At 40.3% G+C, this 27,364-nt stretch overlaps 1 protein-coding gene across 1 annotated transcript in view; it reads right to left on the reverse strand.

Moving 5' to 3' along the window:
* The window catches only part of LOC309557836 (uncharacterized protein), a 102,312-nt gene that overhangs the window by 24,754 nt on the left and 50,194 nt on the right, over positions 1–27,364 (reverse strand). The window contains exons 4-7 of the mRNA XM_082260615.1: positions 23,223–23,390; positions 14,852–14,953; positions 7,651–7,761; positions 5,212–5,325 (exon numbers count right to left, since the gene is read on the reverse strand). Coding sequence (XP_082116741.1) covers positions 5,212–5,325; positions 7,651–7,761; positions 14,852–14,953; positions 23,223–23,390 — 495 coding nt within the window. The remainder of the gene's footprint in view (positions 1–5,211; positions 5,326–7,650; positions 7,762–14,851; positions 14,954–23,222; positions 23,391–27,364) is intronic.

Consider the following 27,364-nt stretch of genomic DNA (forward strand, 5'->3'; position numbering starts at 1 on the left):
TTAAGGGGGGATCAGCAGTGTATTAGGGGAAGGGGGTGGGTTAGCAGTGTATTAGATAGGGGAAGGGGGGCAAGATGTATATTAGATAGGGGGAGGGGGGGCAGACATGTATTAGATAGGGGGATGGGAGTCAGCAGTGTATTAGATAGTGGGGAGGGGGGCCAGCAGTGTATTAGATAGTGGGGGGGCAGCAGTATATTCGATAGTGGGGGGTCTGCAGTGTATTAGATAGTATGGGGGGGTCAGCAGCGTATAAGATAGTGGGGAGGGGGGCCAGCAGTGTGTTAGATAGCAGACAGCGGGGGGGGGGGGGGGGGGTGAGCAGTGTATTTGATAGTGGGGGGGGGGGTCAGCAGTGTATTAGATAGTGGGGAGGGGGGTCAGCAGTGTATTAGAAAGCGGGGAGGGGGATCTGCAGTGTATTAGAGGGGAGGGAGGTCAGCAGTGTATTAAATAGCGGGGAGGGGGGGGGCAGCAATGTATTAGATAGTGGGAAGGGGGGGTGAGCAGTGTATTAGTGGGGAGGGGGGTCAGCGGTGTATTAGATAACAGGGAGGGGGGTCAACAGTGTATTAGTGTATTACATAGCGGGGAGGGGGGCCAGTTGGGCTGTTCCTAGAGCCTGTGGCCTCCCAGCTGGGCTTTCCCTGAAGCCTGCGCCGCTCTTCCAGCCCCCCCCCCCCCGACAAGGAGTAAGAGAAGGAATAAAAAGAGAATACATGGAAGAGAGAGGAAAAGTGGGGGATGAACAAAGAAAAGGGGAGAGAAAGAATAAGAGAAAGAAGCCAGATAGAGAGAGAGAGAGATGGAGAAAAATAAGAAATTAGGATAGAGAGAGATAAAAGGGAAAGAAAGGAGAACAAAGCGAAGGAGTGGTAAATCCTAAAATGTTCCATAAGGGGTTTTAATTCTGTATGAGTGGTAGGAACTCAGAGAGCGCTAAATGTCCACTGGTTCGGGGCGCAAATTACTTGCCTTGCCTTGGGTGCTGACAACCCACGCTACGCCACTGGGGCTGCTATGAAATTAATTCCAGGGCCCTGGGTTAGCCCCGGTATTGACCTGTACTGCATACAACATGCAAGAACCATGGAAGTGGTGGGAAATGTTTTGCACATTAGGGCTATAAAATATTTAATATTTCTTATGGTTTGGGTATTTCCTTAGTAACTGAATTCTTAGAAGTAACCTAATTAATATATAAATACCTACCTACAGAGCTGTGAGTTGCAAATGTAGGATAAGCAGGTTTACATATCCAGAAAGGGATCGTAAATTGGAACTTTGTCTAAAAAACTCTTGCAGAAAGGCTTTTTTATTGGAGAACCATTATACCATGAATATGGTAATACGCTAAAGAAGCGTCTTATCTGCCGGTTTACAAACTTCCATCGAATGTTCACTGACTTTCACATTCCTTGGTGCTGGGATGAATTAACTCCTGTGCACCTGGGTGAGAGTTACTTCATCCAAGTGGGCCAAAAAAGATGGCCAAAGATGCCAAACTTAGCAGAAATGGACAGCTTATGGATGTCATATCGCTAGAGGGAATGTGAATATATTGAAATTTAGTTCCACTTTAACAAAAACAATTGTTAGTCTGTGATTTGCTCCATGGCAGATATGGAAATAAAAAAAATTACAATTTTACAAATTGACTGGAAGCTTGCTTTACAAGTACAGTATTTGCAAAAAAATGTTTTTACCAGTACAGTAATCATAGTCATAATTACTGTATATTTGGAAAATGTGTGAAGGTTTAGCTTTACAGAGAGAAAAACAACAACACACAAAAACCAAAAAAAAAAAAAAAACTCAAACCAATATTTTTGGCATCCCATTACCCAAACAGATGTGTCAGAAGTGACGCAGCACATGGATAAATTATTATTTACTATTAAGTGGTATTTTCAGTAAACCTACTAAAAGAAAGGCATCCACTTTGTATTTCAGCTAACATGTATACTAATATTTTAGGAGCTTTAACTACATATTATTCCAACCTACACTAACATTTTTTTAACTCTTAAACTAAAATCTTCAAAGCATTTTAGGGCTCTTTGCTGCCAAGTCTCACCAATATGGACAGGACTGGGTAAAATTAATTTTAAAGTGACACAAGGAAATATTAGTATTTCAAGACTTCACAACATCTCTGTCACATGTTTACAGCTGATCTCCGTGTTTTATTTAACTTTAGGTAGTTAATTTGGACCAAGCTGGTCCAAACAAACTATTAACTTCACTAATAGTTGCAGCGGCTGTTTGTGCTGTATAAACTGTATGGGGCCTCAGCTACATACAGTATAGAGCGCAGTGTTGCTGGAGCAGGACGAGAACTTCCTGACTCCCGAAAACAAAGTCGAGGTGGGCTGAACATTCTTTTTCGAGGGAAAAAATTGTTCTTAGTAGCAATGTTCTACTACTAAAAGAAAATGATGGTTGGGGTCCTTTTTTTTTTTTTTTTGGGACCAGCGTAGCAGTGATCTGTGTAGTCTTGCAAATTTGGAAGGAGGACATAAAAGATTATGATAGTGCCCACTTGTGAATTTTGTAGGGAATGAAATTCTGCCAGGTCGGAAGGCAGGAAAGATGTCTTGTTGCCTTGTGATGGCTTCTAGTATTGTGGAAAAGTGGCAACGAGGTCCCCTCTTGTGAAATAAAAGTCCATCTTTTTATATACTGTATATCATAGGAGCTATAGGGCATTGCTTTATGGAAGGGTTCGGTTTCATTCTCTTAGAAAAGGGAAAGAGAAACCTAAAGTTTTAAATCAGTACTGAATCCACGTGACAAGTCTTACATCACCATCTCTCTCCAGATTCTCTCTCTTTTTTTATTAGCAAATCAAGCACAGTGTCTAGCACTGGTACTCTCCTTCACAGCAAAATTCCAGATATCCCATTATTCTCTCAAAATTCCCCTCCTCCAAGTGTGAATAATGCATAGGTAATCTCATATTGAATGTAAAACAGCAACTTCTTTGTGTTGTGTAAAAAAAAGAATGATGATTAGCAGCTACTGTAGATCATTCTTAGAATAGAAGGTATTTGCATGTCCCACTTCCATCACAAACCCAAAAATATAAGGGTTTATTCATCATTGACAGTGAATGGAGCAATGCAAATCATTATATTCTGACCCTGGGCCAGCAACACCGGTTTACAGCACAGATACAGCTTATAAAGTAATTTCTTCCAAACAGCATACAGCTGTTTCAGGCTTATGGGCCATCATCAGCGCATTGTATGGAAGACATGTGGGGTAGGGCTTGCAGCCTATGAGAAAGTATTACCAGCACATTAAATTAAAAAAAAAAAAGCCCTCCCCTTTTTGGTTACTTTTAAATCCCCCTCACCCTAATCTGTGTGGGTATAGTTACCTAAAGTGATTGTAAACCTTTGAAATGGAAAATTAACAAAGCATATACTTCTATAGTGTGTACTAGCCTTGATCTAAAGTACCTACTCTGATTTCTGTCTGTTGTGTCATTCCACTGGTATCTGCATGAGTCACTTCTGAAAGCATATGTCGACACCAGTTAATCCTAGGAGATGGCCCTGCTCCCATCCAGCACTCAGCTCTGCTGTTCATATTCCCCTATGAGACTGTGTAGGTGGTGGTGTGTCCTTTCTCGGCAGCTGCAGATAAACCTGTACAACTTATGTAGTCTCTGTGTATCACCTGAGGCTAGACACTTAACTGGGTATATGTGAGGGTTTACAACCACTTTAAATAAGGATAATTCAGACTCTTCTGTTTCCCTGTGGATGAACCACTGAGATCACTGACCTTATCGTGTAATCAATAAGCAGTGTTCCTAGTTACAGTATATCAAGAAGAGTGAGCGCTAAGGGTTCAAGAGCTGTGTATGTTTAGTATTCTTAGCTAACTGATGATCAGCATTTTAGGAGCAGAAATTACTCCATATGTTACCGGCCAATGGGTGCTGTTACATGTCTAGCTCAAGCAACTATATTTCATATGGTGGGATAAAACACCTGACAGTTTACTTTGACTGTCAATGATTCTACAGCCCATTATCTCCATCCTGGATAATACTTTCAGTGCAGCCATTAAAAAGCCAAATATTGTGTCATACTTAACCCTCTAGATCACATGTGTCAAAAAGAAGGCCCGTGGGCCAAATCCGGCCCGTCAGGCCATTTCATGGGGCCCTCAAACCTCTCCTGCAGCTGCGGCAACCCCCTCGTCCCCACTTCCCCCTGTCTCAGCAGTTGGCAGAGGGGAGAAGGACAGAACTAATAATAAGAATAATAAAATAAGCTTAAGCCTTAAGTTAACCCGCCCTTTTAGGGCAACCATAATGCTGCTGTGGCCCACAATGAAATTGAGTTTGACACCCCTGCTCTGGATACCCTGTGCTGTTAAAGGAGAATTCCAGAAGAGGTAGGATAACATAATTGTAATGGTCATGGTTGGGGACCGGAGACAGGAAATGAAGCATTGAGAATATTTCTCACAGCTGAAACAGAAGAATAGTGTGTCCATGCCATTGCTCAAAACTGACAGGTTGGTTTTGGGTGGTCTGGGACTTACATAGTATAAATATGTAAAATAGATTTTTGCTCTCAAGGGCATGCAGTGCTGAATGCAATACAACTTCAGTTATTAGGCTCCAACATGACATACATTTTTTCAGCTTGTTTACATGACATAAAAAATAGCAGGGTATTTTTAACTCAGCTTCTGGCCATTTAAGTTTTACACAATGGCATACTTCTTATATGTATGTGTTGCCTATTTGCAATGGTTACATTCAAGCAAAAAATGTGCTTATCATCCAATGTCACTTTAAAACGGATATACTTTTTTAACTTTAAACTGCTACAGCTAAACCACAAATATTTTTCTAAAATACATGAAGCATTGGGATCGTCTTTTCACCCTGCATTTGTTAATTAACCTATTGAGTTAAATAGACCTTATTTTCTGTAATTTAACATCCAACATTGAGCACTGCATCCCCTCCTACTTAGGCAAAAATACATTAATGTATTTTTGCTGTATGCAACTCTACTAAATATCTACTGCATACATTTGTGGGATGCCATGTTTTGGTATTTATACACTAAGCTAGATCGGATCAGAGGAATATAGGATGTACTCTAGGTAGCTTTGAAAAGCTGACACTTGGAGGAGAGGAGTTTGGATTGTGAGAATACAAACCAAGGAACTCACAGGTCTTACCATGATTAATGTCGAAAGTAAAGAACTGATGTATGTTTCCTATTTTTGGACCATACAGGGGGGAAACTCTTTTTGTAAGCTCAGCCAGCACAGTTCTGTAGCTGCAGCTTTTGTCTGATGAAAAAAATGAATGTATTAATGACATTGCTAGCCTAAATATTTTTTTCTGATAACGCCTGTGCTGTAAATGAACAATATGGACATGGGTCAGCAAACTTAAAACTTTCATAGGCTAACCTCTAATTCTTCTATGTAGCAAAATGATGGATTGCCCCCCCCCCCCCCCCCCCGGCTAATGCTGGTTCCCCAATGAGAACCCATCATGGTGTTTATATAAGAATCAACAAGTCACAATATTCTAAATTTTTTTGGAAATGGCACCAATGAGACCTTACATCAGCCTTTCTCAACTTTTTCAACACAGAGGAACCCTTGAAATAAATGTTCTGGTCTCGGGGAACCCCTGTTATAAATCTACAACTCATGACACATTAGTGTGACAGTCAGTGGGAAGAATGCTCCTTATTCTTGTCATCATTGGAAAGAATTTCCCCCCTTACAGATAGCTAAAAGGAACAATGGTGTCATTGGAAACTTATCTGAGAGGCAGAAATTGCCCATTGCTCAAGGAACCCCTAGTAACCTCAGGAGGAACCCTAAGGTTTCACGGAACCCTGGTTGAGAAACCCTGCCTTAGACTGTAACTCCAGCATTTGGCAATACCAGGTAGCTAGTAGTAGGGTAAAGCCCTCACTGATACTAAATGTGGGTGGGTCACAATCGTAAACATTTATCTCAAGCACAATTTTAACCCTCGTTAACAGTAAGCGGTTTTTCTAAGGATAATCTGAAAATGACCTTAACATACAGTATATTGGATGTCCAGAGAAGACAGTTGAGAAATGTACTGATTAAAAATAAATGTGTTACCAAGTTAAGAAATTGCAGATAAAAGCACAGAAAAATAAAGTATTTTAAAAGCTCACTTGCATTGTCTTTTCTTGCCACAAATTATTTTTTATTTACTTGTAATGTTTCTTTGATCTTTTTTGCTAGAGTATTTGACTACTTTAACACAGTCAATTCCCTGGCACAAGCCCATTCCCTCTTTGCATGAAATAGAAATAGCTCTTTCCTCTCCTGGGAGTGTTTAACTGATGTCTGTGCTGATCCAGCATCCTCCCCTCACCTCCCTACATAAACCCCAGGGCTTTTGGATGTTGTCTACACCAAGGAGGCTATTCCAGTTAATAGCATGCATAAGACACGCTAAATACTCATCATAATTTATAATGTTATGGGAAGATTTTTGGTGAAATGAATGTTCTGGTAACAGGGTCTGTTTAAGTAGATTCAGATGACATTTAGTTTTCAGTTTACAATAGTAAGTCATGGAAAGTAGTCTCAGTAGTAGTTTTGCCATAATATGGCTATGACTGGCTGTAAATGGGCAGATCAGCTATGAGATAGTCACATCCTCAAAGAGTTTAAATAAACATCAATTGCATTAGTAATGTCTGAATGTTGGTGTTAGACAAGAGTTATGCTATTTGGGCCAGCTTTTGTGTAAACTCTGGAGGAAGGAGGTAGGCATAGTGGACAGTGCCTGGGGCAAGATTTGTGTGAAACAATATTGATCAGGAAAGAATTTCTATTGGACCTGATCACTTAGTCTTCCAAAAACAGGTATTTAAGAATGTCAGGGGTAGTCAAATTGATGTTGGATTCTTAACTGATCGTATTAAAAATGGTTGAGGTGAGGTACTATCCTCCACTGGCTTATTTAGAATGGGTAATCATTAGGACTTACCCACTGATCTGTGTGGTTAAGATAAATCAATGATGCCTCTGTTCACTATACAAATTTTAATGAATGCAGGTTAGTTTCCTATTTTGTAAGAAAAAAAAAAAATTCCCCAGCTCTTGATTGGGTGTTTGAAAGTCAATTTGCCTCAAACATTATTAAAACCTTTTCCATCCCAGGATACAATATTCAAAAACACAAACAGCTATTTTTGTAAGAAAACAATAAAAAATGTAGGAATAAGGGATAATTAATGAAACACTGAACAGTAAAAAGTGAAAAATTAGGGACTTATGTATACAACAAGGTAACAAAAAGAAAGTTCTTGTAATTTGTGCAATACAAAGTCGAAAGTAAAACTAGGACTACAATTTTGACATTAGTACACTGTTTGCGCATCAGTCCCAATTACAAGAAATAATACAAAAACAGGACATCTTAAAATTATGTCACATTTTAGTCCATATCTAAGAACTAATTTATTTATTACATAGCTACCTACAATAACCGAGACAACTAGGCAAAACTAATTAATTGTAATGTGCCAGCTATACTTTTTTAGACATATAGTATATGTAGTATATACCATAGGTACTATGCACAGTGTAGCTCATTACGTTAAGATGGGTTCTTACCTTGTCTAGCTAAGCATGCAGCTTCTGAATGGGGTATACTGGTGACATCAGTTCCATTAACAGCCGTTACTATGTCTCCCACCTGAAGTCCTGCTTCTTCAGCTGCTCCATCTGTTAACATAACATGTACATGATGCATTTAAAGTGGCGTGGAATCTAAAAACCTTACGAAGTTGGACTGTATAAAGAAATAACAGTCTGACTATTGAGAATTGCATATTTTCTCACTAAAATATTTGAGAAATTACAAAAACAAAATTTCTAAAGGAATAGTTACTTTGATTTTAAAATAAACAAATGTGTTTCCATAAGTGTAGCTTGTGAAATATGTTGATTTGCAATTATTGGGGATGATAGACTATTCATGTTGCAAGGGAAATTGCAATTAGAGAATTTTCCCCTAAGCTTCGTGACAGCGATGAAATTTCAGCTTGCGGAAAATATTCAATCATATGCAAGAAAAAATAAATAAAAACACATTTTTGATTGCACTTGATTGGATGATGGAAGTTATCATAGCCTCAACAAATTCAGTAAGGTCTGGGGAAAATCCCAGCATAGTGCAACTTACCTTGCAAAGTGAACGGTCTATTTGCCTTTATTAAGTCAATACCATTGTGTCTACTTAAACAGAAAAGCAGAATAATTTGCTGTGAACTTTGGAAGTATAACTTTCTCCTTCAGTGGAGATACCTGCTCAATTTACTTATAGACGGACATTGATTACAGGACCCAACTATATTCCACAGCACATCCTGTACACTACTTGAGAATTTATGTGTTTTGTTTATAGGCAATCAGTGGCCAGATAATACCTGTGCACTATTTGCAGCTACATTGGCTGCATAACATAACATAACTATAGAAAATGGAATAAATTATGTGTTGATAGACTCTAGGAGAGAACTCCACCAGATTGAACAAGACTACACTCACTATTCACAACCTCTAGCATGGACCACATATTTGTCCCTTCCCACATTTTGCTTCAGCTTGACTCCTGCGACATAGCAGCAACCCCATGGTCAGATCACAACGCCATTATATTAACTTATTGCAAAAACACATGATGGTGGATAGTTGCTGAATGATTTTGAAGTCTTTAGGTGGTCCACAAAAATACAATTTCACTAACTGAATTATATACCTTAAGTTTGACCCCAGACATTACTCCAAAAAACCCTAGAATGCACATAAGTTAATGCTCGGAGGCAGTCTAATACAATTTATTCTCAGTTTAAAAAAACAAGGAACTTCTAAGCTTAAACAACTTAAAAAGTAGTTCTTGACAGTTACTGCCCAATATAAATAAAATCCCCCTTTAGATCTTAGAAAAGGACAGTCTGCTATTCAAGCAGGAGGAAAAACAAATGTGATGGACTAAGAATACATTTACATACATTGCAACCAACCTAGTATCCTTCTAGCTAATAGATTACACAGACCAGATCCACTCCAGAAACCTTTACACTTATGGCACTTTTCCACTGCAAGTACCGGCTAGTACCGGCTCGGCTCTACTCGGCCCTGCTTGGCCTGGTTTGCTTTTCCACTGCTGGTACCGCATGGTATAGGGTCGGAACGGTTCGGTACGGTACGGTATAGGTTTGCTTTTCCACTAAAGCAGTACTAAAGTTAAGTGGGTGGGATAACAACGGGGTGGGTGGGATTCTCTGACCAATCAGTGGCTAGTAGTGACTGCATGCAAAGGATTGTGGGATATGGTACCAGTTTGGTACCTGTTGGAACCACAATCGAGTAGGTACTGTTTTTTCAGGGCCGTACCGTACCGTACCGTTCGGTTCCATGCAGTGGAAAAGCAAACCTATACCGTACCGTACCGAACCATTCCGACCCTATACCATGCGGTACCAGCAGTGGAAAAGCACAAAAGGGTGCCGAACCGGTACGGTTCCATGCAGTGGAAAAGCGCCATTAAAGACAAATAATTCAGAATTCATCAGTAACAGTGTTAATATACTATGACTGTACCATAAACATTTAAACAAAGAATATCCAAGCCCATCTATTTTCAACAAATCAGCTGCTGAAGTGTTCCTTTCTGAATTATTTTTCCTATTTCTGAGGATCTCCTGCAAGTGCTAGAGACCTTAATCTATCTTATAGAAGTCTTGTCAATGACCAAATTGCTTAAAATTAAAAAAAGCTACCAGGTCCGGATGGCTTTAGTGCACTTTATTATAAAAGTGGGGGACTCTCCCTGTTGTCAGAATACAAAGACACAGACAACAACATGATTGATCATAGATTTACATCAGGGGAAGTTATTTACATTGTATATATGTATATATATATATATATATATATATATATATATATATACAGTATATATATATTTAAATAAGGGACTTTTTTCTGTGTTGGTGTGTTTTAATTACATTTTACTTTTTTTTTTAATGAGTAAAAACAGCTTAAAATGCACCTCTATGTTTGATATAAAGAGGGCTTCCAGACTCCTAAAAGTCTGCCCCTAGAAACCCCCACACTCTATTTGAATAACTGGATGTTGGCAAGAGGCCCTTGTCCCTCAATAATGGGACAAGGGGACATGCATAGGGAAGGCAACATTGAGACAGGGTGCCTTTCAGGTACCCCCCCACTATTTAAAGAACGCTTTCATGCGAGCCAAATTAAATTGCTCAATGGAGCAGGCTTTTCAGACAGAGAGCACCTTGCTAATGGAACGGTTTTCACATAGGGGTTAACAAATGCATGACCTTAAAAGATCATATCATAAGGTAAAGGAAAGTCTATTGGTTGACAAATGGAAGAAAAGGGACACACAGGCAGGTCTTCAAATCCTTGGTTCATATTTTAATCAGTCAGGTCAGATCTTCAATGTCATAAAACGAACGATATTGGAATATCTTACATGACGACAAACACCTGCATGGTTTCTTCCCCCAGAATCCATTGATCCCATATAGGAGTGGGAAAAATCTAAGAGATAGGCAAGTACATAGCCATCTTGACAGGATTCCAGTACAACCATCCACTTCCACTTGGCTACCGCGACAACCTATTGAATGCTTTAAATGAGGCCATTGTAAAGCATGCACATACATCCCGACAACAAATGAATTGGTAAACCCAAAGAATGACATAATGATGCAATTGAAATCTTTTTTTTAATTGCAGCGAAAAAGGAGTGATCTATGCAGCTAAGTGTCCGTGCCCTAAGTTATATGTGGGCAACACCAGTGACCAGTTTCGGTGACAGGTTTTGGTGCACATTGGGGATATAACACTAAAAAAAAATAGAACTTTGGCCAGACATATGCAACAGGTGCATAGTAAGGAACCATACCAACTGAGGTTCTGGGCCATTGAACAACCAAAACTGGGTGCAAGAAAGGGAAACCTGAAAAAATATTTATTAAAAACAGGCAAGGTGGATTTTTTGGCTAAACTTGCGTGCGCCATCAGGCTTGAATGAGGGATTCACCTATTATCCTTTCGTCAAGAAATAATTTGATCTTGCAGGGTAGATCTTCCATTTTAAATGGAATATAAGACCACAAAAATGTTCTAGACTGTAAAAAATGATTATAGAATGTAAAGAAGGTTTCTTCAGAGATATATATAGGAACATACATTTGTCCTCATTAAATTGCCTCAATTACATTTATCCTTCTTATATGTACATTTAAAGATGTCTCTTGGGGATTTGGGTGCCTTTTTGACATTTCCTGGGCCACAGGGCAGTATTCCAACATGATAACGGCACCAAACACACCTTCAAGAGGACCACTGCCTTGCTAAAGAAGCTGAGGGTAAAGGTGATGGACTTGCCAAGCATGTCTCCAGACCTAAACCCTATTGAGCATCTGTGGGGCATCCTCAAACGGAAGGTGGAGGAGCACAAGGTCTCTAACATCCACCAGCTCCGTGATGTTGTCATGGAGGAGTGGAAGAGGACTCCAGTGGCAACCTGTGAGTCTCTGGTGAACTCCATGCCCAAGAGGGTTAAGGCAGTACTGGAAAATAATTGTGGCCACACAAATATTGATACTTAGGGCCCAATTTGGAAATTTGCACATAGGGGTGTACTCACTTTTGTTGCCAGTGGTTTAGACATTAATGGCTGTGTGTTGAGTTATTTAGAGGGGACAGAAAATTTACACTGTTATACAAGCTGTACACTCACTACTTTACATTGTAGCAAAGTGTCATTTCTTCAGTGTTGTTAAATGAAAAGATATAATAAAATATTTAAAACAATTTGAGGGGTGTACTCACTTTTGTGAGATACTGCATGAGCTCTAGTGGATAGCTTTGCTAGGAGAGAAGATACTCAGGACCTTCTCAGACTTGAGTCAGAGAGACAGAACTTTAAAGTTTTTAATGCAATCTTATAGGAAGGCTTGATGAGCAAGAGGAGCCAGCAAAATGAGTGGTGTGCAGCTATCTACAGACCATATTTTTGAGATAGGCTTTATAAGAGATTTTATTAGAGAGTGCTTTGTTATGATGCAGGCTTGAATAGCTTTTTCAGCCTTTAGGTTGATTCAGACTAGGCAGTTGAATATTTGTTAGTCCAACTGCCAGACAGCCACCAAGCTCTATGAACAGTGTATATAAATATATTAGCTCCAGTGGATAGCTTTGCTATAGGAGAAGATACTTAGGATCCTTTCAGATATGAGTCAGAGAGATAGAGCCCTATAACTTCTAATGCTACTTATTAGTAAGAGGAGCAAGCAAAATTAGTGGTGTGTGGCTACCTAGATTTCTACAAACCATTTTGTTCAGACAGGAATTCAATGAGATTCCATGAGAGAGAGCCTTGAGTGTGTCCTGATTAGACTAGATGTGTGAGCTAGTTGGGACCTTTCATATGTAGGACTACAGATGACAGGTGAGAGGGCCTGGAAGTGTCAGAGGTAAAAGGTTTTGCCCCTCTGATCTTGTCTAGGAGCGCTCCTACAGAATATCCCTTATGTCCAGTGGCCTAGTTGTCTCCTCTTTCCTCATTATTGTTTCTTTTGCGTTGATCACTTATTATTGTGTGCACTAATCACCAGTATATTATTGACCAACCAATAACCTCACCCTCCCTTTTTGTACATATATACAGTCCAGACAATGTTTTATAGGAAATTATTCAAAGTTACATTTTAATACCTATGGCTTATGGTGCGTAGGGAATGCACTGTTCCTTCAGTGTAGATTCAACACAGGTTCCTTGCAAGGTAAGAGATGCTTTGCCCTTCTTGTAAGGTACCCCTCAATGTTGAAAGGCATGTGACCTGGTATGGCATAGGACCACACACTGTTTGCCCTTCCTTTCCTGTTATATAACAGCACATGCAGCTTTAAGACATGCCTCAAACATGTTATTTAAAGGGTTGAATTGTCCTTAAGCTGCAAACAAAGACCCTCTTCCCAAAGGATGGTATTTATTTATTTTTTTTACATTGGTACATGTTCCCCATGGCAGCACCCTGCTACACGTGCCCTTTTTTTAACAATAGCTTGCCTATTGGCTTGAAAAGAGCCGGGAAAGAAAATATTATTTGGCTCTCAAAGACTTCAATGGGGTTTGGCACTAGGTTTGGGGGTGCAGACTTTCCACTGGGTTTGCTAAACCTGGCTCGAACCAAACACACACAGTTTTGCTCGTCGGTAGTTATTACAGCTGTAGGCCAACTCGGCACAGGTAAGAAACTTTCAGGGTGTCACACTAGCAGCTTGCGTGTTTTTCTAGTTCTGCAGTAAAATAAGAAAAATGTGCTAACTGTTTTTTTTTTTTTTTTTTATTTAAATAGTACCTAACTGTAAACACTATTCTGATTTCTGATGTATATTATAAGAAGGAAATAACTTAAATGTGTGTATTTTGACAACTTTGATCATTTGTAAGGAGATGAAATAGTCCATCATTATCTTTAAAAAAATCAACTTCCAGGAAAATGGTCAATAAGGTTTTAATTTACTGGCTGCACATGTTGGCTGCAGATCTATCCAGTTACTGACCACAGCACCTGGGGAGCCCAAAAACATACTACAATACTTTACCTTTAAGGTAAAAAGATATAAAATAAGCCTGCCACTACATGCCATAACATGCCTGCTCTTACCTCTGCCTTGCTCCCTGCCAACAGAGCCACCAAATTTCCAACTAACTTGGGCCTTGTACAGAGCTAGTACAGAGCTGTTTGTTCTCCCTGCCCAATATATACAGACATTGAGTTACCAATTGTACATTCAAGCAGGCAAGAGATATAGTATGTACACACATGTACAGAAATATGCAGAAATATCAGGTATTGTTGGGTTTCCTCACTATAAATCCTGGTAGTACCCTCCAACACCTCACAACTGGCTAGTGATTCTGCCTCTGACCATGAATCCAGAGGCACATGAGGCAGTAAAAAACTGCAACCTCCTAGTTAGTTTGTATTTGCACATTAGTGTGCCCTGATTTCTAGGGTTGCTGAGGCGATCTAAAAAGGAATAGTACATGTACTATTGGGTGCTTGCTTGCATTAACATGCTGCTCAGTATACACAGTAAGCGGTAAGTGCAGAGTCATTTAAAATTACAGACTGGTTTATCTTTATCATTTATTTTTGGGCTTTGTGTCTTGTTTTATTGTTTTTTTTTATTTTATAGAATATTAAAACTAACGGAATTGTGTAATTGCTATTTTCAGATGTATTTATCATGGCAATATAAGGTATGTAACCTAAGCTAAATAGCCTCCCTCACACCTTTATGTATAGTTTTATAGAATGCCATAACAAGTTTACAACATTTCAGTGATTATCATTAGGATAGCTTATGTGGATTTGTGTATAGCTATTGCTCTAATGAGTTTAAAATAATCATGCAGCTCTTGTCAAGCCTGTAAAATTCCCAGAAAACATATATGCATGCATTTATTTATTGAACAATGATTCCAGCAAATACAAATTTTACTAAATTTTACAATTTCTTTTTTTTTTTAAAGCAGATCATTCTTTGAAAGCAATTTTTAATTCATGAAACATTCTGACCCTTCAGATCACAAATATTTAAAGTTTTTAGAAAGGATTATTTTCTTGAAGAATATGATTGAAATCCATTTGGATAAAATGTAAAAGAACAGCTAAATGCTAAGATATTTTTCATAACACCAGGAACAGGCCTGTTTTCTCACAATTCACTGTTCCAGGCTTTCAATAAATAATTCACTTACTTGTATCGACTTCAGTAACCAGAATTGGTTTTGAAAACTGGATCCGGAATCCCCATGGGTAGTCTCCCGTACCTTTTGTAATTCTGACTGTACGTTCTCGAACTGTTCAAAAGGGAATGTTTATTCAGAATTTATTACCTCTGCTACTACATCTGAGAATGAAAGGCAATTTAAATTCTAAGAGCATTTAACTTATACGGGTTAATATCAGAAATCTGAGTAGGCTTGATTTACAATAATTAAACAGAACGTACAGTATGTAGGTTTATTCAATAAGGTAAGGCAAACAGAAAGACAACAAGCAATATGCATTTACATACTATATGTTACAGTCAACTATAACAGCTAACTTGCACATTATAACCAATCAGAAATGTTCTCTTCTCTGATTTGGGTGTTATTTGTAACTGTGTTGTTAACATCATATTTGCTATTTCAGCTGCCTTATTTAATAAGCATGATATATTGGAAAATGGCAAAGTAAAAGTGGAGCTTTCTCTGCTCTCACCTCCCTTATATGCATATCTTTCAATAGGAATTGGGGAAATTTGCTCAGCAGTGATGTAGGTTATTGCTGCAGGATTATGTGTTATGCCCAGAGACTACAGTAGGCAAGGCCTGAATCTTCTTTAAACTGTTAGTATTGTTCTCTGCTGCTAGTCACATACATTGCAATAGTTTTATCTATCTTGAAAGATCAGCACAGTTTTGCATTTTACATGACACTAAATTCACCATCATGACAGAGGAGTAGCCATATTAATTCAACATTTCTGGATATGATGTCTGGAAGCAAAAAAAAAAAAAAAAACTGGTGCTACAGTGTTATCAGGTGAAGAGGATGACTTTGAACCTGTATGACACCTTTTTTTTTTAATTCCTTTATTCCTTGGGGGGATGAAACTGTGCATAGGTGCTATTAGTACCCAGCACCCGGGCTTCATTCCCTGGGTCACCTGCTGGTGCTCTGGGTCTAGTAACACTTTGCCATGCAGGCAGCATTGAGTTAAGTGTTATCCCCCCTGGGGGTGCCTGCCTAAGTCTAGTGCAACCCTCACCAGGGGTTAGTGGTGCCAGACCTGTGCAGCTTCTCTCTCAGGTAAGTAACTACTGATTTCACTGAGCTACCACTGACCTCTAAGTTTTAAGAGAGAACTCAATTAACAACAAACATTTGGGCTGAATCTACTTTTTTTTGAGTTTCATCATAAAATGATAAAGCAAAAATAGTAAATTCATTTGATTCTGGATACAGAAAAGAAGAAAAGGGGGAGGGAATTAAAAACAATAAATGGAGATTTCCAACAAAATCCAAACATGTGCATAGGTAGTGGAACATTAGGGGCCCTACACAAAGGGCCCAATATTAAATCTACATTTAGAGATAATAGAAATAAAATGTAAGACAATTGAGAGAGGAAAGAAAGAAAGAAAAGGCATAGTAGGGTAACCTTATGTATCTAGATAAGTTAGTATGGTGTAAATCACAGGTACTATCTGTATCTAGATTGTTGGTCTAAGGCAGGGGTCCTTAAACTACGGCCCTCCAGCTGTTGTGGAACTACACATCCCATGAGGCATTGTAAAACTCTGACATTCACAGCCATGACTAGGCATGATGGGAACTGTAGTTCCTGAACAACTGGAGGGCCATAGTTTGAAGACCCCTGGTCTAAGGCAAAAGGGCAGTAAGGGATCCTGTTGAGCAGCAATAGTGATGTACATGGAGAACATATTTATTCAGGTCATAAAATGCTTATGAAAGTTATCCATAATAGAATAATGTATCCATATGTACCATAATTTTGTGTACTTTTCCCAGGTGTTGTTTTCTCTGGCTTGTTTCTCCTCCATTAGCATATAATTATTCATAGGGTCAACCCACATAGTGCAGGGGGGAGAGACAGAAGATTTCCAAAATCAGGGGAGTAGCTGTCTGGCCGCTGATAAAAAAAAAATGGAGAAGGCTAGACTTTTGTGATTTAATGGACCCCGGGAGAATAGACAGAAGTGCTATCTTATGTGAGGGAGAGAGTGATTCATCATGTACCTCATTATATATGTGGACGATATGCTTCCAAAAAGGCCGGATGCGGTCACACTTCCACCATATATGCATGTAGGTGCCTCTTGCCCTGTGGCAGCACCAACATGAATCCGATGAGTTAGGAAATATCCGATTTAGTGCAAATGGGTTTCAGTACCATCTAGATAATACTTTGACATTTTTCTCCTGGGTATAAGAGGATACCGAGGATTTATGTGTAAACGTGAACACTGTATGCCATTCCTCAGGGGATATCTCCATCTCCAGTTCCCTTTCCCACACCTTGGTATATATAGGCAATGAGCCATGAGTGTGAGACATGATCTCTTTATAGACTGTGCATAAAGTATGGCGAGGAACCCTTGGAAGTATACACAGTCTCTCTAACGAGGTCAAGGACCTATGTGTTTGTCCTGAAGCATGTAAAGTGGTTCAGTATTTTGTCAGACTCATATTGGTGAGCCAGTCGATGGGAACTAATTGTAAGGACGTATGTGACTGAAATAGGCCAGAGGTAGGGTGCACAAATTTTCCTGCAGTAGCCTGCGAAGTCCTCTCATTTGAGGCATAGATTGGAGTATGTTTACTATCTGGTAACACTAGGTTCTTAAAAAGAGGGGTTAAGGGGCTGGACTCCGTGGACAGAAAAAAAAGAGTCTCGGCGTTGGTGATATACCCATAGAGCCACATGGGTCAACGGTGATAGCGAGGACATAGATCTGTAGGAGGCAGGATGTCCCCATCAGAGGGCTTGTAGATATACTGGGGACATATCCTGTTCTATTGCTATGTATTCGAAGGCTTTCACCATAATTGGGGCTAGTAAGGGTGCAAATGTTTAAGAAAAGTGGGGGTTAAACCATCAGGGCCATGGCTCTTCCTGTTTTGAAGACCCTTGATTGTCTGTAAGAACTCAACTTCTTTGAGTGGGGATTCTAAGTCCTCCACTTCACTTTCAGGTATGGTAGGTAGGGCTTTTTCTTGAATATACTGTAGGTAGGGAGGTCTATTACCTCTCGATTGGGTGTGTTGATAGAGTTCGAGGGGAACGGAAGGTTATAAAGTGTAGAATCAAAAAGGCTAAACTCCAAGACTATCTCCAAACTCTTATGTATTTTGTGGTTAGAAGATGTGTTAAGATATGACATCTTCTGTCTCAGATGTAGGATCCGTGAAGGGTGTCCACCACATTTGTTGGCCTGCATGTAATGTATATGTCTCATTCTATCTCTCGCAATAAGGGACCGATCAGCAAATAGACGAAGCAGGTTGCGACATGCGTTCGAGAGGCGTGTAAATACTGTGGAATCTAGTGTTCATTTGTGGGTGGCTTCTAAAGATGAAACAAGAGTGAGCAGATTGTGGATATCTGTTGTGCGTTTTCGCTTCAATCTAGAACCGTGCTGCATGAACACTCTGTCGATAACCCACTGTGTCATGGGATGTGTCTGGTCACCTATGTGATTGTGGACAAAGTCCCTAATGGTCTGAGAGACAGAGCTTCTGCAAGCTACATCAAACAAAAGAATATCATTTAGCCTCCATGCCCGTTCTTTAGAAGTTCTAGGAAAACGATTGAGCGATAAGTGTACTGGTGCGTAATCGGACCATAACCGTAAGTTGTCAGATCAGAGTCCAAGAGGGATTGAGATATGAATATGTAGTCGATCCTGCTATATGAGTTATGGGCTGCAGAGAAAAAGGTGTAGTGTCGTTCTGTAGGGTGAAGCACTCGCCATATGTCTACCAAGTTTAAATGTGTGAGAAGGGAACCTATTTTAGTTAGAGTGGATGGAGTGAGGGATGACTTACCCGCTGAGGAATCCATTCTGGGGATTAATGGCACATTGAGATTGCCCCCTAAAGATAAAGTTTGTGGTATCGAAGGACGTGCCACAGATGAGAGGAAATGCAGTTGTTCCTAGTTGGGAGAGCAAACGTTAGTCACAGTAATGATTGTGTGCATATATTTTAGCTTTACAAATATGTAACGACCTGAAGGGTCAATAAAAGATTCAAGCACTTTGGGGGGTGAAGGAGCAGTGAAAGGCAATTGACACTCCTTTGGATCTGGCTCTCAGATTGGTGCCATAAAACCATTTGTTAAAATATTTGTGGGGTATAAATGGGACAGTGTCTGAGCGGAAATGCGTTTCCTGCAATAATAAGATCTGAGTCTTAGACTTATGAAAGTGGTATAAAGTTTGTCTCCTTTTGTCAGCAGTGTTAAACCACCTATAATTTAGGGAGGCTATTCTCAATTCTAAGTAGGACGCCATACTGAATGGGGCAGAGATATGCAAGCCAGAGCAATCATTGTTACACTGTGAAGAGGTATAAGTTGAGCAGAGAAGAAGGGCCATAGAAGGAAAGAGAAAGTGAAAAGAAACAAAGAAAAGAAAAAAGATGAGGGAGTACATAGACATGTGGGTAAATACAAATGATCTGTAACCAGGGCCAGACCTGGAGAACGTATGACTAGGATAGAAATACTAGGTCGGGCACAAAAAGGGTGCAGGTCAGTGACAATATAACATAGTCGTTGGTATCGCCCAGCAGAATTAAAAAACGAACAAAAACATAAAAAAACATAAAATATAAAAATTGAGAGCAACCATTCCCATTATTGCCTTGGATAGGGGATTTAGGAAGCTCATCTAGCAAAACTATGTTAAACATAACCCAGAGCCATTAATACCTCTGTATAACCTAAGGTGGAAAACATGGAAGGCACACAGAGCCCCGACCCCAATTGTCAGGAAAAGAAAAAAGGAAAACCCTCCTTTGGGAAAAAGAAAAAAACATAATGATAACATATCGGACAGTCACAGGAGAGGCACCTGCGGACCAAGACGATCAAACGTCTGATCCACTGGCACCCCCCCGGCGGACAGCCAAGAGAAGACCTAAATGACCACTGAACAGTAGACAGCATTATAACAATGGTAACTTAGTGAGCGTAGCACCACACTGGCACAGGAAGACGACAGGCATCAAAAGGAACCAATGGTCCTAAGGAACAGTGGAATGAGTTCTCAGCCTGCCGGGAATTTGGAAACATTAGAACGTGGACGTATCTCTTTGGAGAGTTTCTTCCAGCCAGTAGTTAGAGGAAGACCGAGTGTTGCAGATTTGCAATCGCCAATCTGGGATGGCGATTTGAGGGAGTTCAAAAGTCCCTAAAAAGTTAGCCAGGTCACCAAGGGTATGAAAGGTTGCAGATTTGCCATCATGGGATGCAGAGAGCTGAAATGGAAAGCCCCAGTGGTATTTGACTAGTTTGGTTTGCAATGCCTCTGTCACAGGTCTGAGAGCTCTAGGCATCACCAAGGTTTGCTTGGAGAGATCAGATAGCAACATAACTGGTATATCATTAAACAAGATAGCGTCCTGTGAGCGAGCAGCCTGCATGATATAAGATTTCATTTTTCTGTTGCAGCGACTTCTGTTTTCTCGATCATCCAGGTTGTAATATAAATGCTGTATTTGTATTGTGTGGTCTTGCAGAATTGCCTCATGATCATAAGGCTTTGCAATAGACTCTTCCAGTACTTGCTCTACCTCCTCAACTCTGTGGCCCAAGTCTTTACGGAGGTCTGAAAGCTCCTGCTTATATGTATGTTTTAGCCTGGTAACATAGGCCTCTATGTCATGGCATGTAGGTAAGGCCTTGATGTAATATTCCATGTCCCAGCTTCCCCTGGGAGCCTTGGGATCTCAGTGAGGGGGCTCTGGGATTGGGTAGACCTGTGGTCTGAGTCCCGTGAGGACCGGGAGCGTTGTCTTGTGCTCACCTGTGCGGGGTCTGGAGATCCTGTGGAATGGGTCGGTGCCATCTTGGAAGTTGGGGAGCTTCTCATGTTCGGGCCCGAACGGGCGAAAAAACTTCAGATTTCTCCCTCTTTGTGGTTGCTGGGAGCACGGCGACCCTCACTGCAGCTGCAGCCATCCATCTGTGTTGGTGTGGCGGCATTAGTGTGGTGGTAAAGCCGGTGGTTGTCACTGACAGAGTGGCAGCTACAGAGAACAGGATCCTATTGCGCCATGCCCAACAACAAACATTTAAAGGGAGCAGTCACTACTGACCACCAAGGTTTCGGTGGCATTTAAAGGCTAACCACTAACATTTAGGGGAACATTTATCACTGACCACTAAGGTTTGAGGAGACATTCATCACTGACTATCAATGTTTAAGGGAGAACTTACCACTTACAGGTTCTATTTAATAATCCTCGTTTAAGCATTTCCCACTGTGTGGCCTGACCTGGCCTAGCCCATTATAGGCTGTTTGCTGCAAAATGAATCTACTCATTTGGTTAATTAACTCACCAAAGTTTAATAGGCTGTTCACTATGCAAGTGAAGTTGCACTTTGCTTTTGGATTATGCCCAAAGCTTAGTGAATGTGGTGAAAATATACTTTGTAAAAACAACCCAATCATATGTAAGAAAACCAAAAAAGGCAAAATTTTTGCTTGAACATTATTGGAAGTCAGCAGAGCTTCACCTCTTTCACTAAGCTCTGGGAAAATTCCCATGCAAAGTGCAGCCTAACTTGCAAAGTGAACAGTCTGTTTGACATTAGTAAATCAACCATACTTTGTCAAAGTGCCACTGCAATACCTCTAAAGCTTTTTATGTGAGACCCAATTTCAATACCATGGGTGAACTGAGGCAGTGTTCTATGCAAAATAGATAATACAGATGTATGACAACAATATACAGTTCTGCTATCAGGGCTGTATTCACTTGTATCTGGTTTACTGCAGTATCAAAAAGAACTGTCAAGATGCATTGTATGTTCAGGTCTAATTTTTTTGTAAACATCTGATCGGTAACTAACATGGACAGAGGGAGGTAAAATAGTTCCCCCTCAGTAACCATCAGAATGCACTGCAGCTAGGATAGAACTGGAACATGAGTCACAGCAAAAAAACACAAGATGACATCCTCCTGGGGAGAAGTCAAATTGACCACGAACAGTCAATAACTTTGCAAGTTATAGATGCTGGACTGCACTATACATATTGGCTATGGCTTTATATAAGTATGATAGACAGGAGTTTGCTTGGTCTATGTGACCAACATAAAAAAAAAAAATCCAGAAGATGAAATGGTTGGAAATAAGTCCTGAGTGCAAAAACAACTACTCACTCAATTTTTATTTTTTTAAATAGCCAGGATTTTAACAAGGAAAACCCAAGAGACAGTTACAGTGAAGAAAGGACTTTTTTTTTGTAAAGGCAAAAATGTATAAAAAAGTTAAATAGAGTAGGGGAATGTTAGACCCTCTATCTGGTTTTATTGCAGTGTGTGTGACTGTTGGGGAGATGTAACCCTCTATTTGTCCTAGTGTTCACTGTCAGTAAGACAGTAAGACCCCATTCACACTACTGCGACTTGTCAGGCGACTAGTCAGCCTGACAAGTCGCGGTCCATGCAGTGCTACGGGAACCGTTCTAATAGGAGCGACTCAAGTCGCTCCGACTTAGAAAAAGATTCCTGTACTACTTCGGGGTGACATCGGAGCGACTTGCATAGACATTCATTATATGAAGTCCGTGCAAGTCGCGCCGAAGTCGCGGTGCACGCGACTTCACAGGTCGCCCCCGAAGTCGTGCCGCGTTAGTGTGAACCAGCACTTAATGAGGGGAAATGCAAAAAGTTTGAGTTTTTATTAAAACAAGAGGTGAGGGAAAATCGTCCAATGGGGGACACCTGTTCCTGTGACAACTCTCTAAGATGGGAATTCTGTTTAATATTTGGAAAAATCTCAACAGATTTGAAACTATTTTCAAAAATCGACCCAGCAGGACAGAGAACGCAAAAAAATAACCTGATAGGGGTTGTAACCCTTCCCTACTATATCCAAAAACAAAAGAAAAATGTTTTGTCTTGACATAAACTTTAGTTGAGAGGAAATTTAAAACTTAATGGGAGGACATGAGGATTTAAAATGTTGTTCTAGTTGTGGTGGGTTCCCTTGATCTATCAATTTATTTTTGACACTGAAAGCTTGTTGAAAATGATTGAAAACTGCCAAGGGCCAGCATAAGAGATTGAAAGTTCACCCAGTAAATCAGCATGCACAGGATAGTAATCTTCAATCGTGGCCTTTAAGATTTAAGTCTTGTCCGAAAAAGACCATTAGTAACAGAAGAGCGGTTTGTTACTTATAACACTGCATCTGTCAGCTTCCTAGTTAGTTGGAATTAGTGTTGAGATTGTGTTATGTACACTGTGGTGGAGAGTTCACACAGTACATGTTGGATGGGTCTGACTCATTGGAAGTATCAGAAAGAATGGTTATATTAACCCACTTACTTGCTACAGATCGGGGCCTTTTGCTGAGACATCTTGGGCTATTATCTGGACTGCAGTCATCACCTCTAAATATCCACGACGCTGAATGAAAGCTTTCAGTATATAATCCTTTATCCTTGCTGTCAGTTCGTGATGCTAGATCTACTGAACGTGTTTCTTCTGAGTTTCCTGAAAAATATGTTCACAGAGCAGGAGGAATTTTAGTATTCATAAATAACAGAGGTGGATATTAATAATTACTATTTTACCAGCTACTATAGCAATGGCAGTGCTAGTCACATTAATAAAAATGTCTCTGTGCATATTTTACATTCTTAAAGTAAACCTATCATGAGAGGGGGGATCAGAAAAACCAAGGTGTATCTGGAAGATGCAAAGAAATTGTGATATGCCAATCAAATCTGTTCAAGTGCAAGAGACAGTATGGCAGCACTATATATATATATATATATACAGTGGGTACGGAAAGTATTCAGACCCCCTTAAATTTTTCACTCTTTGTTATATTGCAGCCATTTGCTAAAATCATTTAAGTTCATTCTTCTTCCTCATGAATGTACACATAGCACCCCATACTGACAGAAAAACACAGAATTGTTGACATTGTTGCAGATTTATTAAAAAAGAAAAACTGAAATATCACATGGTCCTAAGTATTCAGACCCTTTGCTCAGTATTTAGTAGAAGCCCCCTTTTGATCTAATACAGCCAGGAGTCTTTTTGGGAAAGATGCAACAAGTCTTTCACACCTGGATTTGGGGATCCTCTGCCATTCCTCCTTGCAGATCCTCTCCAGTTCTGTCAGGTTGGATGGTAAACGTTGGTGGACAGCCATTTTTAGGTCTCTCCAGAGATGCTCAATTGGGTTTAAGTCAGGGCTCTGGCTGGGACATTCAAGAACAGTCACGGAGTTGTTGTGAAGCCACTCCTTAGTTGATTTAGCTGTGTGCTTAGGGTCATTGTCTTGTTGGAAGGTAAACCTTCGGCCCAGTCTGAGGTCCAGAGCACTCTGGAGAAGGTTTTTGTCCAGGATATCCCTGTACTTGGCCGCATTCATCTTTCCCTCAATTGCAGCCAGTCGTCCTGTCCCTGCAGCTGAAAAACACCACACAGCATGATGCTGCCACCACCATGCTTCACTGTTGGGACTGTATTGGAAAGGTGATGAGCAGTGCCTGGTTTTCTCCACACATACCGCTTAGAATTAAGGCCAAAAAGTTCTATTTTGGTCTCATCAGACCAGAGAATCTTATTTCTCACCATCTTGGAGTCCTTCAGGTGTTTTTTTAGCAAACTCCATGCGGGCTTTCATGTGTCTTACACTGAGGAGAGGCTTCCGTCGGGCCACTCTGCCATAAAGCACCAACTGGTGGAGGGCTGCAGTGATGGTTGACTTTCTACAACTTTCTCCCATCTCCTGACTGCATCTCTGGAGCTCAGCCACAGTGATCTTTGGGTTCTACTTTACCTCTCTCACCAAGGCTCTTCTCCCCCGATAGCTCAGTTTGGCAGGACGGCCAGCTCTAGGAAGGGTTCTGGTCGTCCCAAACGTCTTCCATTTGAGGATTATGGAGGCCACTGTGCTCTTAGGAACCTTAAGTGCAGCAGAAATCTTTTTGTAACCTTGGCCAGATCTGTGCCTTGCCACAATTCTGTCTCTGAGCTCTTCAGGCAGTTCCTTTGACCTCATGATTCTCATTTGCTCTGACATGCATTGTGATCTGGAAGGTCTTATATAGACAGGTGTGTGGCTTTCCTAATCAAGTCCAATCAGTATAATCAAACACAGCTGGACTCAAATGAAGGTGTAGAACCATCTCAAGGATGATCAGAAAAAATGGAAAGCACCTGAGTTAAATATATGAGTGTCACAGCAAAGGGTCTGAATACTTAGGACCATGTGATATTTCAGTTTTTCTTTTTTAATAAATCTGCAACAATGTCAACAATTCTGTGTTTTTCTGTCAGTATGGGGTGCTATGTGTACATTCATGAGGAAGAAGAATGAACTTAAATGATTTTAGCAAATGGCTGCAATATAACAAAGAGTGAAAAATTTAAGGGGGTCTGAATACTTTCCGTACCCACTGTATATATATATAATATACAAAATAATTGTTTAACAGAGCACATAAATCAGCTTTATGAAGCACCTAAAAATCGAGTTTACAACACAATGCTTATAAGCAGATGGTTACATAAGCAGCAAAGATGTGTGAAACAGCCAAGACATTCATTATAATAAGTGTCTCATCTATGCATGCGAAGCAGTAATTTTCAGCAATTAGTTACTGCAAAATAGAAGTAGGCCTGTGCTATTTATATGTAACCAATGTGTGGTAAAATTAATCTGGATGAATTAGCCAAATCCAAGCAATGGAGTAAACATAAAAGTCTGGAAAGTAAAAGCCTAGTTTAGTTATTACAGTAGCATGTATCATATACATGTATGTCAAAAGCAGGGGTCTGGACACCATCCCTCATTCTGGCTGGAGTGCTCTCCAACACGTGCGGCTGAAAATGTGACTGAGCAGTAAGTGATTATTTTACTACTTTAATACTGGGCACTTTCTCCCCATTCCTGCCCAGGCCAATTTTTAACTTGCAGTGCTGTACCCAAATTATTTTTTTATCATTTTCTTCACACAAATAGAGCTTTATTTTGGTGGTATTTAATCACTGCTGGGTTTTTTATTTTTTTAAAAATGAAAAAAGACCAAAAATTTAAAAAAAAAAATTTTTTCTTCGTTTCTGTCTCAAATGTTTTAAATAAGTAATTTTTCTCCTACTCTAATGTGCGCTGATGAGGCTGCACTAATGGGCACTGATAGGTGGCACTGATGAGGCGGCACTAAAGGGCACTGATGAGGAGGCACTAATATGCAGCACTGATGGGCACTGATAAGTGCCACTGATATGCAGCACTGATGAACACTGATAGGTGGCACTGATGGGCACTGATAGGCGGCACTTATGGACAATGATAGGTGGCACTGATGGGCACTGCAAGGCAGCACTGATTGGCATAACTTATGGGCACTGATCGGTGGCACTTATAGGCAATGCTATGTGGCACTGATGGGCGCAGAGTGGCATCACTGAGTGGGTACTGTTGGAGTGGCATTGTAATCAGGGCACTGATGATCAGTGCCCTGATTACCTTTACAAGTCTTCCCTGAGGAGATGCTGCTTATCAGCTCTCCTTACCTCACATTCTGTCAGTGTGAGAGAGGAAAAGCCGATAAACAGCACTTCCTTGTTCACATGTGATCGGCTGTGATTGGACACAACCAACCACATGTTTGCCAAGATCGGGGTCGCACCATGTCCCAGGAACACTGCACACCTGTAATCACTGTGCTGCGCGCCCTCGGGGGCGCGTGATCGCGACTAAACTGGGTGCCGTCATATGACATTGTCCCAGAACGAGAGCTGCACTGCTTCGCTGTCATTTGACGGTGGGCGGGCGGGAAGTAGTTAAGACTGAATGTTGTTCAGTTGAAAAGCATGTTATATTAAAAGTCCATTTCCTGGCAAAAAAAATAAAAATATTCTTCCCTGCCTAGCTAATCTGTGTTTATTAAAAAATAAATGCTTTTAAACCTCCAAACTATTCACCTGCATCCACAAGCATGTGAAACTCCACAGCACCTCTTCCGGAGGTGATGTTTGTTGGCTGTTCCTTGCTGCTGGTCTTGTTGCCACCCATTTGTGCTGTAACAACACTTCCCATTCAGTACTAAAGAACCTAGTGGGAGCCCCTGGAGTGGACACTTTCACCAGCCAATGGACAGTGTCCAAGTCATCAGAAAGCTATATGAGCTCTGCAAGATAGACCCTCCCATACTGCAGATCAAAAAAAAGGAAGAATCACACCTATCCCGTGACCAGAGCTTTTTTGCTTTTTTTAACCAAAAATTGTGATTAGCTGGAAAGGATTGGAGTATGAGGGAATAACTGCCCAGAGTGGAGCTATAAAGAACATAGCAGTGTCGCCTCCCTGTCCCCAACCTGCTAACTGAACAGTGGAAGACCATTAGCACACTGTTGAAGTTATTAATTCAGCGAAAGCTGCTGAATATTTAAATTTAATAAGACACGTGTGATATAAGACTATAATGTTGTAAAGCAAATTAAGACAA

This window comes from Pelophylax lessonae, assembly GCF_965119305.1.
Source record: "Pelophylax lessonae genome assembly, chromosome: 1".
NCBI lineage: Eukaryota > Metazoa > Chordata > Amphibia > Anura > Ranidae > Pelophylax > Pelophylax lessonae.